Here is a 19,169-nt window from a genome sequence, read left to right on the forward strand (position 1 = left end):
ATTTATGTTAATTAAATACAATTGAACACAAAATTCCACTGTTGCATATGTGTTAGTGCCAGAAATATGCAAATTTAGTGACTGACAATGTGGTGTGCATTGGACCCATGATGGAATTCTGATCTGTAGTGTTGCTTAAAGTGAATGTAATTTCTAAGAGTGATCATTATTCAGCAGTTAAGGCTTAAAAGCATCATTTCAAAGAAGTCGAACACAAATAGAAATCTCCCAAGATTTGAATATCTGTCAGTGTCATAACAAGAGTTTGGAATAGCTTTTTAAGCATAGTATCGGTGATTAGACAGCGTGGTCAGGAACAACCATAAGCAGCAACTTCCTCAGAAGTCTGTTTGTGTCATTGGTGGCTCGGAGAAACTGGGAAGCGACTGCAAGAAATTTGATTTCAGATCTTCAGGCTGCCACAGAACTTGAATTAGCTGTTCTACTGCTGCACGAAGGCTCAACGAAGTTGGACTGTATGTGAGGAACCAATGGTTTGCATCTCGCTCACACAAGCTTCCAGAGGGGCACATTTAAACTGGTGCTATTGTCATGTTGAATGCAACCAAAATGACTGGGCTGGATATTGTTTACTGACGAATCCAGATATAGTCTGAACAGTGATTCTAGATGTATTTATTTTGATGTGGAGAAAGGAAAGAAAACATGCAACTTGCCTCCTCTTGTCTGAAACATCCCGTTTCTGCTAACGCAGTTTAAAAGTTTGAAGAGGAATCACCACAAATCGCCACACCAAGCTTCATATCTAAGGAGGTTCTACAATCGCTCTGAGATATGTGGATGAGATATTGGAACCACATCTTATAATATTTAGGACTGCAGTTGGGCGAGAGATTTTGCTAATGGATGATAATGCTCATCCTCATTAAGCATATGTAGTGTCAGAATACTTGCAAACAGAAGCTATCACTCGAATGGATTGTCTACCTTTCTCACCCGACTGCATGTGTATGATGCCTTAAGGTGCCAAATTTTAGCTCACCAAATTCTTCCCTGAACCTTTCAGGAGATGAAAAATGCACTTTTAGAAGATTTAATTTTTCTATCATTTTCCAGTTTCCATAAATTTAATTTCAATATTTTTCAAATAATCAACAGCCAAACATTGTAATTTAAGTTAACGCTCATATATGTTAACTAATGCTTATAAATTTCTATTAATAATTTTTCATTAAGTATCAGTTACGTTTTTTTTTCTATCATCCTATAATTTTGATGATCAGTATATATACACTCCCATTAGCCAGTTTAAAAGTCCTTACCCAGCCTTTATTTTGCAATGGTTGGTCATAGTCATATACTTCCAGTTGTAGAAGTGTTTGAAATGATGAAAATATTCATGTTTTGTAAATGTAAAATTAAAAAAAAAAAAATTGATATTGGACAGGTAAAAATTTAACTTTTAATGTTGTATCCTGATTATTGTATTTATATTTAGAAATGCTCTTTACTCATTATGAAAAAATTAAAATAGAAGAAATTTGACGAAAATGTACGACACAAATTGTCTGTGGTACTTAATTTGAAAACTTGGAAATTTTGACATCATTTTCAACATACTTTGAGGAATTAGTTAATTAAATTAGAGTAATTTCAGAAAATAAGTTTAAATGAAGTGCAGCATAAAATGTGTTTATTTAATAGGCTATACAAGAAAATCATGTGATGTTCATATATTTTCTATAATTATGATTAATTTTTAATTGGTGGATTTGGGCCACTAGGCTTTGATAATAGGAGCACCTGATGTAGCTTTTCCTTGAATAAATAGTTTGAGATTTTGATTATTACCTTCTTTATTATTTTTATTGTTTGTCTTCAATAGTGGAAATAGGATCAGACTGAACTGTTTATCCACCTTTTGGCTTCAATAAATAGGAAAAGTTTGGGCTATCAATTGATTTTGGAACTTTTTCATTACATTTAGCAGGGGCTTCATGAATTACAGGAGCTATTAATTTTATTTCTAATGTAACTAATATGCAATCATATAGAATATCTATGGAGAAAATCCAATTATTGGTGTGATCTGTTTAAATTCTCTTATCGTTAATGCCATTGCCAGTGTTAGCTAGAGCTATTGCAATACTGTTGACTTATGGAAACTGTAATACATCTTTCTTTTAGCCTGTGGGGAGGCAGGGATTTGATTTTGTTTCAGCAAGTTTTTAGGCCGGAGAGGGCCATCCTGAATTCTGTATTTAAATTTTACTGAGATTTTTAAATTATCTCTCATGTAACTAGTGCTTCAGTAGCGTATCATCACATTTCATTATTTAATGTTCATCTTAATATCATATAAAAGATCTTTCAGTAGCATTACTAAGTTAGACTGATAAGTTAGACTAAGCATTACTAAGTTAGACTGATTTATTTATTCTGTATTTTAATTTCGCGCAATTAATGTTAGCAAAAGGAATTTTAGTAGGGTTTTTTTTTATTTTAAACAACTTGAAGCAAGAAAGTTGTATTATTTATAATGTGCGACTTTTAATCAGTTTATTTTAAGGAGCGTAGACTTAGAAATTTTAATGTTAATTTAAAAGGATTGTATGATTGGGCTTGCTTTAGAACATTGATTTTGTTTCAAAGTCAAGCAGAATTATTTTATGTACTTTTTGACTTCTGATTATTGGTTGTGCGAATTCTAGTGACTAGGCAGTGCTGTAAGAGAGTATTCCCCCCCACGAGTAATGTAAATAAACCAGTTTCCTTTAAAATATTATCCATGAATCAATATGATTTCCTTTTGTTCTTATCCTTTGCTGTATTCAAAATAATCCATAATAAATGACTTGATCTTGAGTACTGATATGTGGAGTTTGTGGAATAGTAATTTCCTAATAAAATACTGGGATTTTCTGCAGTTTTTAACATATTGCTTAAAAAAAAACTGTATTGGTTCTTATATGGAAACAAAATATATTAGGAAAATTTTTACTTATTAAGGAGGAAATTGGTCTTTAGAATGCCAAATGTTAATTAACCTGCAAATTTGAGAGACTAAATAACAGTATTGGCCATAATGTGATAATAAAATAATTGATAATTACTGAAAAAATTATCAGTACTGTGCATACTGTATAATAGGGATAATCAATAAAAAATACTAGTAGTTCAAGTGTTATGATGGTGCACAATAATTAAAAAAAACTATGAAATGGTAAATTCCAGCCAAAAAACAAAAATGCAGTATAGCCATTGACAACTAAATGGCTAGAAAGCATTTTGGGAGCTTCATTAGGTGAGGGATTCATCTGTAAATTTAGAAGTGAGTTAACATTTATTTGTAACATTTCTTTGTAAAATGCTTCATTTGTGAGGTTTATTTTCATTATCAGCGTCACTCCATATTATGCATTATAACTCATGAAAGTAGTAGGTTTCTTACTGAAATATATTTTAAGTAACCCCGAATCAAATTTTTTCTTTTGGAATATTAATGCGTTGTTATTGAGCATATTTAGATGATTTCTAGAATACATACGAGTTAAAAAGAATTTTTATGGAACCATAATAAGTTTTTAATTGTGTTAAGTTTTCATGTTGCAAATAAATTCATCTTTTTTCTTTCATTAATATTAGCTGATGTTTTGCAACCTGTAACCGAGCAAGATATTCCAGATCAGTTAGTAGAGAGACTTCTGGAAGAAAGGTATTTATTCTAATATTCATCCTTTCGTTGAAAATATTGAAATTTTGGAAAGAGGCTGTTTTAGCCAAATAACATGTTTTTATGCCAACATATTTTGATGAATCCTTTTGACCAGTTTTCTGTTCTTTCAGCAGTGTAGAATAAATTTTCAGCACTAAATAAGGTACTTATATGTTAGCGTTATCACCTTGATGAAGTTTACAGAGAAAAGAATGATTTATAATTGTAAAAGATACTTATTATACACATACATATTACACAGGCATATTTTACCTTTTAACTAAACATTTAAAAGAAAAAATTGATAAACCCACTTACACATGTTTCTTTTGTTTTGGTGGAAATTTCTTGGCTATTACTTTAAGAAGAGATTCAAATTAATTGTCCTCTATATCAATTTTTTGACAAAGTACTGTAATCCCGAAAAAATTTTACTGCAATTCCTTTTAATGCAGGCAGATCCCACAAATACATATTTTTAAGACAAAATATATCAGTATCTATAAAAAAAGTTGAATTTAGAATACATATAAAAGTACGTATATTAACACGGTGACATTGATTGTTAAAACTGAAGAATTGTGATGCACAAAACTTTGGCGTTTTCTCCTAAGGTGGTTGTGATAATATTTAAGCACCTTAAATGATTAATGAATATGTGTTTCTCAAAGCTGAGTGTGAGTCCAGTATATGGTAACATCTTAAACTTTTTTCTATATATAAGGAGTTGAAATGCTTATTTAGTCTTTGTGTAAGGAAATAATTATAAAATTGATCCTTTTTGTTTAACTATGCATTATAAAACATGCAATATGATTGATAGGCGTGTGTCTTGATTGTTGATATTGTTGAATTGTTGATGTCGTGTGTCTTGAATTGATAGGTTGTTGATCGACTCTTATTGATGATACAAATCATATCCTTCAGTATGGTATTATAGAATGTAGGGACTGTGAAGGCAGTCTACCTTTTGCTTGCTAAGAAAAAGTGCTGATAATTGTTATTGGGGCTAAATATAGGACAGCTTGATGATTCATAGATCTGCATTCTAAAAACCATTTGATCAGAGCTGTTAGCTTTCTGCTACAATTTTAGGTTTCAGTCTGGTGACTTGGGTGCTGTCCCCCACACCCAGTATCATACACATGGCAGTGATAAAGTAATTCCGATTATAATTTTATTATGAGGTGATGCCACCAAAGCATAATACCTCTAAGTTTTAACCAAAAAATACTGGTGGGTTCATGAATTTCTGTATCTTGAAAGATACTTTATTCAAATAATTTTTTCAGAAGTAAAATTTATTCATGAATAACTAACCATGCACTATTTAAAAAAAAAAATTAAAGTGAACACTTTCCCCTTTGAATATTATGCATTAAATTTGATTGTTTACTCATAACAATAACTAAATAAAAGATAGTTGCATTTTAATAATTTATTTAATATTGAACACAAAATTTATTTTAAATATATTTATATGTAAAGAAAACAACTCTGCAAGCAGATAAATGATAGGGATTTAATTCTGTGTATTAATATTATGTAACGGTTTAATATCATGTATTAATCTACCTTATTAATGGAATATGCTGTGTGTATTTCCATAGGTATCGTATATTGCAATATTTTTCTTTTGAAGTGCTCTGTGCATGTCGGTGGTTTTGATTTCCATAGTTTTTCTAATAAACTTTCAAGAGTGTGCGCTGTTGCAATATTAAAGTTTATTTTGTATTTTATTTCAATACTTTTGTGAGCTAATGACATGGTTGTATAACTTTTAATATGGTATTACATTTTAATGTTTAATTCTTTGAAAAAAAAATACTGCCGGAGAATTCCAAACAGTGCAGCCACGCTTTTCTAAATGAGTATGAAACGACCCAAGCAGTGCGATAGTGTTCGTTTTATTTTATGTTAAGAAATACCAAGCGTCGCAATAGTGCTTTGCTTATTGTACACTGCGGAAAAAGAGACCTATATCTCCTGTTCTACTGGCTGATTGAGAAAATTCAAATTGCGTTTTTCATGTCTTGAAAGCATGACTTAGGATATATGTTAGATTTATATATAGCATTGGTACTTTTGGATTTATATACAGTCAAAAGTCCTTAATTCGCACACCCATAATCCGGACCTCAAAGCTAAAAACTTTCTGCGCATGCGCCGCGTTGACACATGCGCATAGGCGTTTACGCGTGCGCGTAAGACCTTTACGCGCACATGCGTGTGTGCAAGTGCAGAATAAGTTTTCGCATGCGCGTTTAATGTATAACAGACGGTATAAGCTAAAACTATCTAATTATCTATTTCAGTTAATGTTGATGATTGCGTTGTTCCTTAATCTTCGAATTGGATGTGGCTTATTATTTTTTGCAGACTGTAAGGGCAATTTTATAAAAGTAAACTTGAACTTTCGATTATGTCAATTTCCGATTCTGGAGCTCCCAAAGGATCTACAAAACGAAAGTATGTCTTGATGTCCATCAAACAAAAAGTGGAATTACTGCAAAAAATGGATAAAGACATGAAGAAGGTGACAGAGAGGTTAGTGAAAACGAAAAAATTTTTATTGACAAGTTAGTCGATATTCTCGGCACAGGAATTATGGGACTTGAACAGCGGAACTTTGTAACTGAACAAGAAATTATGTCTGTTTATAGAATTAAAGAGAAAGTATTATCACATAAAACGAAACAACTTACATTGAAAGAAATGTTTAATAAAGTAAACAAATTAATATTAAGCTTCTTTTTTTGTAAATTTTGATACCCTTTAGATCATAATTGTTCTTTATTTCATAAATTACGGTTTCATATTTTTAATTTTAGAATTTGTGCATGCCGTCTTACGAGATTTAAACTGATGATCTATAATCTGGAAAAATCGATAATCCGGAATCGCCGAAGTCCCGACAAGTCCGGATTAACGACTTTTGACTGTATAGCATTGGTTCTAATATAGGTACTTTGACACAAAAATCGGACTTTTTCTGAAATAACATACCAATGTACATATTTCGATTCTACGACTCATTATGCCTAGATATTAAACTTTGTAAAATTTGTGAGAAATTTACAGAGAAATTCAAAGATTTATCTTGGCACAATTTTTTCAATCTGCGCCAAGAATAATTCACTTGCTGAACTTCTTAATATATGGGAACCAATTTTTCTCTTCTCATTGTGCCTGAGCGGGAAAAAAGTCACTCTGTTATGTTTTATCGCTTTCAGCAAATATTCCGAATATCAAAATGCGCCAATATATAAATTCATGTATATATTCAGAAATTTTGAATAAAAACTTAATTTTTTGCAGGTGTTTAGAAATACGTCTACTTTAAGATGATGGTAAAAATTTTATAGATTATAATTAAAAATTTGTTTTAAAATTATTTTAAAATACAAATTTTAAAAATAAATCATAAAAAATGGGTGAATTTTATATGGAATTAATTTTGAAATGTGAAAGGAAGAATTCAAAAAAAATGTCAAAAAGTTTAATAAAAAAGAGAGATTATTAAATATATACCAAACTCAATTAACATTGAGGAGCTAAAATTGTGAGAGTTAATTTTTTAAAAACTATTTTAAAAACTTGGCAGTTTGGCATAATTTGCGTCGTAGAATCAAAATATGGGGGAAAAAATTGGTATGTTATTTCAGAAAAAGTCTGATTTTTGTGTCAGAATACCTATATTAGAACAATGCTGTATACAAATCTAATACATATCGTAAGTCGCGCTTTCGAGAGACAAAAAACGCAATTTGAATTTCGTCAATCAGCCCAGTAGAACGGGATATAGAACTGTCCCCCATTTTTAGCGGAGTGTACATCGATGAATCCCAATTGGAGAAATAGCGCTTCTTGTATTTGTTAGATAATGCAATTCTCGTCTTTTTCTTATCACTCCGTCATATTTATTGCAGTTTGCAAAGCAATCAGACGCATTCTTGCGTAAGTATTTCTCATTGTTAATAATTATGTGTTTCAAAATGATTAAACGAAGCAACGCAAAAAGTAAGTTATTGTTTAACTTTTTAAAATTTGTTGTATCCCCAAAAAGGTAGAATGAATTGAAAAGGAAAATCTATGAGCGTACTCACAAATTAATGAAAGAATTGGAATCATTTGATACAGCTATTTGGACGCCAGTTACCATTTTAGAGATGAAGGCATTTATAGCAGTGCTGTTGGAAATGGGAATTGCAAGAAAACCCAATACACGTTCGTATTGGTCCGAAAATTCCCGTAACATACTGTGGTTTCGGAGAATGTTCTCTCAGAATAGATTTCGACGAATTTTGAAATATTTTCGGTTAATTGATAACCACATGGTCCACATGGTCACGTTACTTGTGATCCCTGTGCAAAATTTAAGCCACTTGTTGAACACACTACTAAAGTATTCAAATTACATTATAAACCACACAAAAAATTATCAGTTGATGAGTCGCTAGTTGGAATGCCATGTCATTCTAGCATAACGCAATACTTGCCAAATATAAAGCATCATTGTTGGGAAATAAAATTCTGGATGCTGTGTGATTCCGTTTCAAAATATTGTTTGGCATTCTCTTGCTATAAAGATGCAAAAGAAACAACTACTACTGATGGGAAAAAAAGTTTTGGGCTCGGATATGATGTGGCGGTAAATTTTTTAAGATAGTAATTGTTTTAATAATGGACATCACATTTTTTTCGACAGTTTCTTTATTAGCGTAGAATTAGCCAGATATTTATATTCTATGGATACTTATTTAACTAGAACTATTAGAAAGAACAAGAAATGTATTGCCGATAACTTGAAACAAACTAAAGTAAATGAGGTGAAATATTTTCGAAATAATGAAGTATTATTCTGTGCCTATCGCGAAAAAAAAGAGTAAAAAATCCTGTATTATTAATTTCAACGAAATCAGAAGAGCAAAATGTGACTATAACAAAAAATCGACATGGCAGAGAAATACGTTCCACAATATCTGTTATTATTCAGTCTTACAATGCCTTCATTGGTGGTGTCGATGAATCGGAAAAAATGCTATATACCTATCTAGATGAACGAAGATCAGTTAAATATTGGGAAAAGGTAGCCTTTAACATAATCAACCGCATGGTTTTAAATGCATGTTTAATCTACAAGGAAAGAGTTGAGTAAAGCAATATCTCAGTTAGATTTTATGTCTAGTGTTATTTTTGAAATTGAGTGTCTGTGGATGAATGAAAAGCAAGCACATATTTGTGTAAAGGAAAAAACATTTGGTTTAATAAAATTGCCTCAATGTAACTTGCGACAATGCGTAGTTTGCAGTACCAAAAATGCTATAAAAAGATCACATTTACTTTGTGTGCTCTGTAAAAAAGGAATTCATCCAATATGTTTTGATAAACACCAGTGTTACAAATTATAATTGTTACTCTCCATTTAAATTGTTTGTTCATAACACAAAAATATTTTAAATTTGTAATTCATTATTTTATAAAATGTATTATTACATATGCATACTGTAAATTTATAAATATTTCAAATTTTGTTTACTAAAAATTGAAGAAGATAACAATGAAATAATTTTTTTTGTAATGTATTATTGCATTATTATAGTATTATTCTATCTATTGTAAAATGTACTATTTACATTAAAAGGAGTTGTGTGATGTACTTGCTTCAGTAAATCTGAGCACGCAACTTCGGGAATCAGTAACACTGCCAGTTGTCCACAGTGTTTGAAATGTATTGGGTTTTCTTGACATAAAATCTCGTGCTGTTTGGGACTCAAACGGTTAATGTCATCTTTTATGTACAATTAATTGGCTTTCAGTCACTGAATTCATTACTATAAATTTGTTCCTATGATATAACTAGCTAATTGTACATTATTATTAGGCGGCAAGAAACTTTACGAAGGAAAGAACGTAATGAGGCTCATTTATATATGAATGTTCAGATTGTTACATCCGATAATTTTTGTGGTCATCAAGGAACAGATCTGTATGATCCAGACAAAGTTAGCTACAGGTAGTATCTTTAATAATTTTCATATAAAAATAGTAGCTGTCTGAAAATATATATATAACATTTTTGTATTGTCAGATATTATTTGAAAATACTTTTATATTATCAGGTCTTTTAAAGTAAAAAAGATGACATCGTTGCGCGAGTTCATAACACTTATCTCTGAGCAAATGGTAAATAATTTTTCAGTGTTTTTTTTATCCCATGCAAATGGAAAACTCTAATGTTGAATTATGTTTTTCATCCTCATTCATTTCCATGAAAAGTAAATTGTTCAACAAATATATTTTAGAAATATCCTGTCAATATGATCCGACCTTGGCCCCTGATATATCGAACGAACCAGACTTGTCGACCAGTAGCTGTAGATTTAGAATTAGACTGCACCAAACACGTAAGTGTAGCATTCATTTATTTAAAACGACATAATCACATTTAGGTTATGCAGCTTTTTAGTTAAGTTTAAAATTTCATCAGATCGTTATACTTATGTTGGTTTCCAAGGAAAAAATTCCTTTTATTTTCTGGAAATACTGTATTCTTCAAAGGTGGTATTTTGTCATTATATTTTGCATCTTTCATGGCTGGTATAATAAGAAAATCATCTTTTAAAACAGGAAGCACACAATGAGTGAAAAGTTGTTATATAATAACAGTTGAAAATGTATGTTTATTATGAATAATAAGATGGAAATAGTAAACATTAATTAAGCAGTTAATGAGTAATCACTAAGCAGCTGTGTATTTAATAATTACTTACATAAAATGCTTATGGGAATGTATTAATTTTAAATGTTAGTAAATGTACACAAATTTCTTTGGTGCTAAGTAGGAAACAATGTAATGATGAAGAAATAGTAGTGAGAAAAAAATGCTGATATACTATTTGGAACATATAAAAAGATTAAACAGTTACCGATTTTTTGTTAATTGATATTGATTTAAATATGTCTGAAATGTACTGCCATTTTAAGTAAAGTTTAAACAAATATGATAAAATATTTTCAGACCATAAATTTGTGTTTTGAGAAATGAAATGTGTTGTGATTATTTGAATTAAATAATCATTAAATTTGATTAAAATGCATGTAAAATTTTTATTTGAAAATTTCATTATTAAATTTTAAACACGAACAACTTTTCATTTCCGAGTGCTATATTAATCTGTAGAATTCTTAGGAGGAGTTTTAACTGTAGTTTCCCCCCCTCTCTTGCCTTTGAAAGATTTGAGGTTTTGATTGATTGTTGTAACACTGAAAATAATCCTGTGCTGATTAATAATAATATGCAAGTTGCTTTCTGCTTCATATGCAAATTGCCTTCTGCTTGGTGTAAAGTTCTGAAAATATTAAATTTTTTTCTTTTGAAAGCAGTAATATTTTTATTATTTTATACAAGATATTTTCCTCTTTAATTTTTTTAGGGAAGGGGGTGGGTGGTAGTCAGAGAATAATTGTAAGAATATAATGTTTTCTTAAAATAAGCATTGTTTGAGGATAATACCTTTTTTTTTTTTTTTTTTTTTTGAATAGCTAATTGATATTGCTGATAATGCTAGTCCATGGACAGTGTTTTTGGAAACTGTTGAACCAGATTCTGGAATGCATTGTCTGCCAGAGTTTGATAAAGAAAGTTAGTATTCGCTTTTGTTATATTATTTTACTCTTTTATTGCTCATTATATTTAATACTATTTTTTTCTTCAATTTTTATGCCAAAACCTAATTTTTTATTCAACTATTTATATGTTAAGAAGTATCTAAGAATCTAGCTAAATTAAAGTTACTTTGTTGGCTAGATTTTTACTTGAACTGTGAAGCGACTAAGTTCATGTTTATCAGTAACAAGACGTTGGAGGGGTGAAAATACTCTTTTATTCAACTTAAAAGTATTTACAGTTGGCACTCCTGGTGCTTGCAGATCTGACACTTTTGGCAGCAACTTAAAACAAATGTAAAATTAAAACTAAGTCTAATTGAAATAATTAGCTAAAGCCATACAGAGATATTTTATGGGTTGGCTCTTGACCCTATCACCAGTGTAGACTAACCAGCTATTAATATATATGGCCATAAAATAGTAAGCTTAAGTAGCAGAGCCAATGTGTCTGAAAGGCAGAGCATGCTCTGTCTGAAGTAACTCAGACACCGGCATAAATAGTATTTTTCTTCCTACTGTGCATAACATGCAAAACTTAAATCTCATTCTGGCAAGAAAGCATGGGTTGAAAACAAGAGCAGTAGGAAAGGTTGCTTCAAAATAAAATTAACTGCTAATTAAATTAAATGAAACCTACATATCAGACTGGAAATCCTTCTACTTTTTTGTTAGCAGCATTTAAACTGATAAGGAACAAGAACTTGTCTTCAGCACAGGACAAATTAAAGTCTTCTTTTAAAGAAACTTTGGATAATAATTTAAAAATTAATCTAAAAATTATTTACCAAGAGAAATAATTTTAATATAATTATTATTACGATTAAAATTATTATTAGGATTTAATAATTTAAAATGTTTTTTACACATTCTTATATGTTTTTTAGTCAAAACATTAAAAAAGATTTCAGTTTACTTAAATTTAAAACTGCATAAAAATTTTCTTGTTTGCATATGAAGAAGGCTGTAGAATTCTGATAATGCATGCATATTTATTTGGTGTTGGTGTATTTAATTATGGCAAAGCACACTAGGGCTATCTGCCTAAGAGGAGGGATGCCTTTTGTGGAGGACTTTCTAAGGGAAACTGGCTCGTATACACGTTACACATGGGGAAAACCACGAAAACGCCCATGCAGCCAGCCCGTTCGCGGGATTCGAACCTCGGACCGAACTACCAGTGTTCAGCGACTTTACCGCTCGGCCGCTGGTAGGCCTCATATTTATTTGGGGGGGGGGAAGTAAGTAAACATAACTTTCGTTTTTAGAAAATTCAGTTTGCTAAATTTAATGGTATTGTTATATGCAAATAACCTGTAGTCACACTATAACGTTTTTATTAAAGTAATAAATTAATTTATTACTTTAATTTACTTTAATAAAATAATTTAATACTTTAATAAAAACTATTGAAGTTATTTAGCATTTTGTGTGCATAAATCAGTGTTTTTATTGTAAAATGTGTTAGGAATCTGTGTAGTTTTTAAGATAAATTATTATTTTGGGATATTCCACTATTTTTCATAATTTTTTGGGTAAATTTGTATTTGAATCACTAGCAGATTTATGAAGTAGAGCGCTATTCTTGAACTTTCAGAGGTACTCCTTGTCTTGAGGTACAGGCTATGTTTACCTGTTTTTGGTGTGTGTGTGTTTTCGTTAGTCCGTGGAATAGGGGAACCCTTGCAGTTGTGACATTCAGAGCTGGATTAGCCATTATGCAAAATAGCATGTGGTTTAGGGCATCAAGGAAAAGGGATACTACGGAAACTTTCTTTTACTAATTTTATTGTAGGATATAGGGTGCAATTAAGAAAGTCTGAGAATAAAAGCATGGTGAAAAAGTGGTGTAAATAAGGGATCACCAAAATATTTCAGTTGCTGAAGGTTTCTAAAGTCTTAATCCAGTACACATTACTCCATAAATCTGCTTTTGGTTTGAATGCTGGGAATGTGGTTTTTGTCATCTGTAATATATATATGAGCCAGTTTCACCAGGAAATATTTCTTGAAGTCATCTGTCCCTTTAAGCAGCTAGACCTTTTGTACTTTCCCATATTTCACTAAACAATGGTGTTCTGCTGTTCTTTTTGCAGTTGTGATTTTTGCTGGAAAAATAATGTAATACTGTTTCCTTTAGCTATTTATTCTTTTTTCATTTTAAGTTACTGTCATTTTGCTGCATTTATTTTCCTTATTAAAACAATTACTTCTATTTTCCAAAAAATTTTATTTCTCTTAGCTGATGTCCTACTCTTTTTCAAACTATATGATCCAAAGAATAAACGGATATCATATTGTGGCCACACATATATGTCAATTAATGCAAAAGCAAGTAAGTACATAAATTAAATATGCTGTAAACTTTAATTTTGTCTCTTATAGTAAATTTTAGATAAAAATAACAAAGCAGTGCTTCACTGATCTGTATTTTTTACACCATAAATAAATTTGATGCTTATTAGATTTTTTTTTTTTTTTGAAGGAAATGCAACACAGTGGGCTTATAACTTTATAAATGCACGAGCAATAATCCATTTGAGTTAATGAACAGAATTTTTGGTTCATTACTTGGTTTTTTTAAAAAAGTATATATTATAAAATTTCATATTAAATTAGCTCTGAAATCAGAGATATCATTAAAGTGCACAAATACTATTAGGGTGTATAAAAAAATAATTTCAGCCATAAGGCAGATTTTTGTGATTTAAATCTGATTTTTCTCTTTAAATTAGTATTTTGCTTTAAAATTTTCTTAAACAGTTTATAATTTTAATTCGTGTTAAACAGTATACAGTACTAAGTCGAAGATCCGGACATCCAATATCCGAAATGATCTAAAATCCAGTCCTAAAAACTGCCAACAACTTTTTTTTTTGAATGCTTTACGCATGCACATTTGACCCCCCCCCCCAAGATTCTAGATAGAAACATTGTTGGTTTATATCTACTAATAATTAATATCCCTAATATTATTTTTTGTAGATTGTTTTTATTACAGCAATTTAATGCAAGGTTCAACTTTCCGTTAGTGTCGAAAAGAGTTTCTAATTCTGGAGCTGCAACAGAATCTATAAAGTGAAAGCAAGTTTCGATATCCATTAAACAAAAAGTGGAATTGCTGCAAAAAAATGGATAAAGATATATCCGTCTCAAAATTATGCGAGAAATATGGCATTCCAATTGTTTATAACATAAGAAGTCAATTGTCAATTGTGTATAACATAAGAAAAAAAAAGAACTTTTTGAATTTTTTGTGGATTCCAACCCCTGCTCGCAACGAATAACAGAAAAATTGTTTGTTATGCTAAACGTGAAGATCATGACAAAGTGATATTTGAATGGATTGGACAGCATCGCAGTGAGGGCATGCCATTAATGAGTGAAATGCTAATGGCGCAAGCTAAAATATTTCATTAAGAAATGAACTTAAAAACTGGATGCACACATTCGACTGATTGGATAACCAAATTTAAAAATCGCCATGTGGTATAAGGCAGTTAAGCATTTCTGGTAAAAAAGCTTCAGCTTGTACTGAAACTGTTGAACTATTTGCAAATGAATTCATTGAACTCGTTAATAGTTTAATGTTATCTCCAGAACAAATTTACAAAACTGATTAAACTGGTCTGATGTGGCAGTATGTACTGAAAGATACTTTCTCAACCTCTATAGAAAATGCTGCAAAGATTCCAAAGCGAGACCACCAACTTTACCATGAGCAAATGCGGCAGGAACGCACAAATGTAAACTTTTCATAATCGGGAAAAAATACAACCTCGAGCATATAAATGAGTAAAACGTTTCCCGTTATGTATCATGCAAATAAAAAGACACGAATGATAGAAGTGTTAAGGAATAATTGGTTTGAAAATCATTTCATACCCGAGGCTCGCAGAATTTGTTTGGTTTATGTGATAACGCAAAATTTGTCCTGACTGTAGACAACTCTTCGGCTCATACTTCACTTAAAGTTTTAATGAAAGATAATGTATCCATATTATTCTTTTCTCAAAATTGTATGTCAATGATTCAACCTATGGATATCGGAATGGTGCTCGCGCTGAAATGCAAATATAAACTAGCATATGTAAAATTCATGTTAAATTTCTTGAATAATGGCAAGACTATTAAAAAATATTTGAAATATTTTAGCGTAAAATCTGCTTTGTTGAACATCGCAAGATTGTGGGAGGATGTGTCTTCGAAAATTTTAGAAACTGCTTGGCATAATTTATGGCCAGCTAGCGTATTTCATATTCAAGTTGATGGATATGATAGCTGTGAGTAGGAAGTTTTTTGGATATCACAAACCAAAGGTTAAATTTCTCAATTAATGGACTTTTTAAAGAAATGTGGCGAATCAGTAATAAATGAAGATGATATTACAGAAGATTTTTATTGCGATGACTGTACCAATTATCAATCAATTAATGAATGATGAAATCTGTAGTATGGTTCTAAATCAGCAAATACCGCTACCGATAGTGAAGAAAGTAACAGAGGTTATTGAAAACGAAAAAATTTTCCACTTACAATTTAGTCGAAATTCTTGACACAGCAATTACAGGACTTGAATAATGGAGCTTTATAACCAAATAAGAAATTATTTCTGTCTGCAGAATCAAAGAGAAAAGATTAGCACAAAAAAAGCAACTTGAACAACTTGCATTAAAAGAAATGTTTAATAAAGTAAGCAAATGTACACTGCTCAAAAAAAAAAAATGGGACAGTGCTATATCTCCCGTTCTACTGGGCCGATTGACAAAATTCAAACTGCATTTTTCATGTCTCGAATGCGCGACTTAGGATATATATTAGATATATATACAGCACTACTCTAACATAGGTATTTTGACACAAAATCGGACTTTTTCTGAAATAACATACCAATTTTTTTCCATATTTCGATTCTACGACTCAAATTATACCAGAATACCAAGTTTTGTAAAAATCGTATGAGTAGTTTTTAAAATATAAGCTCTCAAAATTTTAGCTCCTCAATGTTAATTGAATTTGGCAAATATTTATTAATATCTCTTTTTTTATTAAACTTTTTTGATTTTTTCTCTCACATTTCGAAATTTAGGTTCATTCCAAATAAAATTTACCCATTTTTTGTGTTTTATTTTTTAAATTTCTATTTTTAAATAATTTTTATAAATTTTTCGAAAAAAATTTTGAATTTTAACCTATAAAATTTTTATCATCATCTTAAAGTAGGTGTATTTTTAAGCATATCTACAAAAAATTAGACTTTTTTATTCAGAATTTTCTAAGATATACACGAATTTACATATTTTCGCGTTTTGAAATTTGGCATCTTTTTTTTTGAGCGATAATAATGCCAAATGTGGGCTATGTATTTTTGTTACAGTGAATTGCCACAGCTTTTTTTAACCTTAAATTTCAAGTAAAATTTTACGGAGAATTAATTATATAACATTTTTTCCCTCAATGATGCGTAATAAATATTTATTAATAATATATGAAAAGCTATTTTTTTAATTATAGATGATAATATTCAAATTTTTAACTATTTTTTTTAATTTCTTTCTATCTTTAAAAAAAAATAAAAGTAAATTTTTGTAAGAGTAAATTTTTACCTTCGGCGTTTTATCGTCTGCTACCTCACTTCGTTTAAATCAAATTGTCTAAAACTGAGAACTTTCGTTTGATGTTTATTTGAATTTTATGACATTAACTGCATAACTTATTTCTAAACAAACTGTTGCTTTTGAAGTGGCTGAAAGAGCGGCTGATACTAGCATCCATATTTTTAAAGCACAGTATATTTTTATAAAAACATAAGATTTAGAATAATCATTTTTATAAAAGTCAAATTATGATATAAACATGCAACCTTCTAGAGAATTAATGGAAGTTCAATGGCTATGCAGAAATGATCTGCAGCTACTTAATGGCAGGATAAGTCAGCAGATTCCGTGGACAAGTAAGAATAATTATATAAACGACACCCACCATTCTGAATTCAATTAACAACGAGGATACGATGTTTATTAAATGAATTCAAGAAGTTTTAAAACATAAAAAATCAACTCATTTTTTATCCTAAAATGTATTTTTGTGCGTAGCGTATTTTCATTATTCTAATTTAAAATTCTAATAATTCTTAAAATTCTAATTTAGAATGTAATTGTCAAGAACTGATTCCTAATCACCAGTAATATAATAAGTAATTATTACGGTTATTAATATATCCTTCTTATAAAGTAATTGCAAATATTTCAAAAAACTTTCTGTCTGAATGCAAATATGTTTCTGTGCAAATATTTTTAATTTTATATTAATCAAGTTTGCACACGAGATTATTTATTTGCACTTCAATTCTTAACGTCAGTTCTAGTAGAAGTTACAAATCAATTATATTTAATTAAGGAATGGATTGGATTATTTAATTATGGCAAAGCACACGAGGGCTATCTGCCTAAAGGGAGGGATGCCTTCGTGGAGGACTTTCTAAGGGAAACTGGCTCGTATACATGTTACACATCGGGAAAACCACGAAAACACCCATGCAACCAGCCCGTTCGCGGGATTCGAACCTCGGACCGAACTACCAGTGATCAGTGTCTTTACCGCTCGGCCGTTTGTGGGCCTTTATGAAATGGAAGGCGATAACTTTATTTAAAATAATTGTCAAAAATACCAAAATGTTTCGAAAAGTTGGATACTTTTTAATATACTTTCAGAATGCTTAAAGAAAAAGAGAAGAAAAATAAATTATTTCGTAAAATTTAGTATTTGTATTTTTTTTAATTTAAAACTTTTCAATGTTATGATATTTGATTCTTGCGATTTGAAAAATAAAATATTTGACTAAAATATGAATGACATTTTAAGAAACAAATGTAGGATAAAATTGTGTAAAGCAATGGGCACAATGATAAAACTGTTTAAAGCAGTGTATGCAAGTCATCCTAAGTTAAAATGTCGGTTATACATCTCTCTTATTTATATATATCTTTTCTGAACGGAACATTGAAAGGCGTGTAAAACTGTGCTTTACTGTATTTTCTCTTTTAATATAGTATGCAGTTTTCAAACTCATCGTAGTCTGGGTTACAAAGTATTCTTCCGAAAGAAACGCAGTTCAAATAAATAAAATCAAATTCTGGAAAATTGATATTAATAAATATATTTAAAATGCTCAGTTCGAAGGAATAAATAGAAAATTTTAAAACAATTATCTGAAGAGACAATGCAACACAAACAATTAAAATAAAAGTATAAAAATTTAAAAATTACCTAAAATAATAACTATGACGAAAAATATATATAAAGAAAACTATTTGAAAAAAAATAAACGCTGCACCTTTATTTACGCAGTTCGAATAGGTAAATAGAAATTTTTAAAACAGTTATTCGAAAAAAAAAGTGCAATTTAAACAATTAAAATGAAATTCGAAAAAGAAAAAATTACTTAAAATAATAAGTTATAATTAAAAATATAATATAAAGAATATTATTTGGAAAAAAGGAACGATGGTGACTTTTTTCCTAAGGAAACTAGATTGCCATATATTAAGAAGTTCGCCAAGTGAAGTATTCTTGGCGCAAACTGACAAAAGAGTGCCAACATAAATTTGTGAATTTCTCCGTAAATTTCGCTCTAAATTTTACAAAATTTCATATTTAGGCGTAATTTGAGTCGTAGAATCGAAATATGTAAAAAAATTGGTATGTTATTTCAGAAAAAGTCCGATTTTATGTCAAAATACCTATGTTAGAATAGTGCTATATATAAATCTAATATATATCCTAAGTCGCGCTTTCGAGACATGAAGAACGCAATTTGAATTTT

General features: G+C 30.0%; 1 protein-coding gene across 3 annotated transcripts in view; it reads left to right on the forward strand.

Annotated features, from left to right (window-relative positions):
- LOC118205597 (ubiquitin C-terminal hydrolase 7-like) overlaps window positions 1–19,169 on the forward strand; it is a 166,255-nt gene that overhangs the window by 67,108 nt on the left and 79,978 nt on the right. For all 3 annotated transcript variants that reach the window (XM_085811679.1, XM_085811676.1, XM_085811677.1), the window contains exons 16-21: window positions 3,607–3,676; window positions 9,561–9,692; window positions 9,799–9,862; window positions 9,982–10,083; window positions 11,222–11,321; window positions 13,587–13,679. In XM_085811679.1, coding sequence (XP_085667805.1) covers window positions 3,607–3,676; window positions 9,561–9,692; window positions 9,799–9,862; window positions 9,982–10,083; window positions 11,222–11,321; window positions 13,587–13,679 — 561 coding nt within the window. The remainder of the gene's footprint in view (window positions 1–3,606; window positions 3,677–9,560; window positions 9,693–9,798; window positions 9,863–9,981; window positions 10,084–11,221; window positions 11,322–13,586; window positions 13,680–19,169) is intronic.

This window comes from Stegodyphus dumicola, chromosome 2 (genome assembly GCF_044657685.1).
Source record: "Stegodyphus dumicola isolate Sdum_Otavi_A_Nest chromosome 2, ASM4465768v1".
NCBI classification, from domain to species: Eukaryota; Metazoa; Arthropoda; class Arachnida; order Araneae; family Eresidae; genus Stegodyphus; species Stegodyphus dumicola.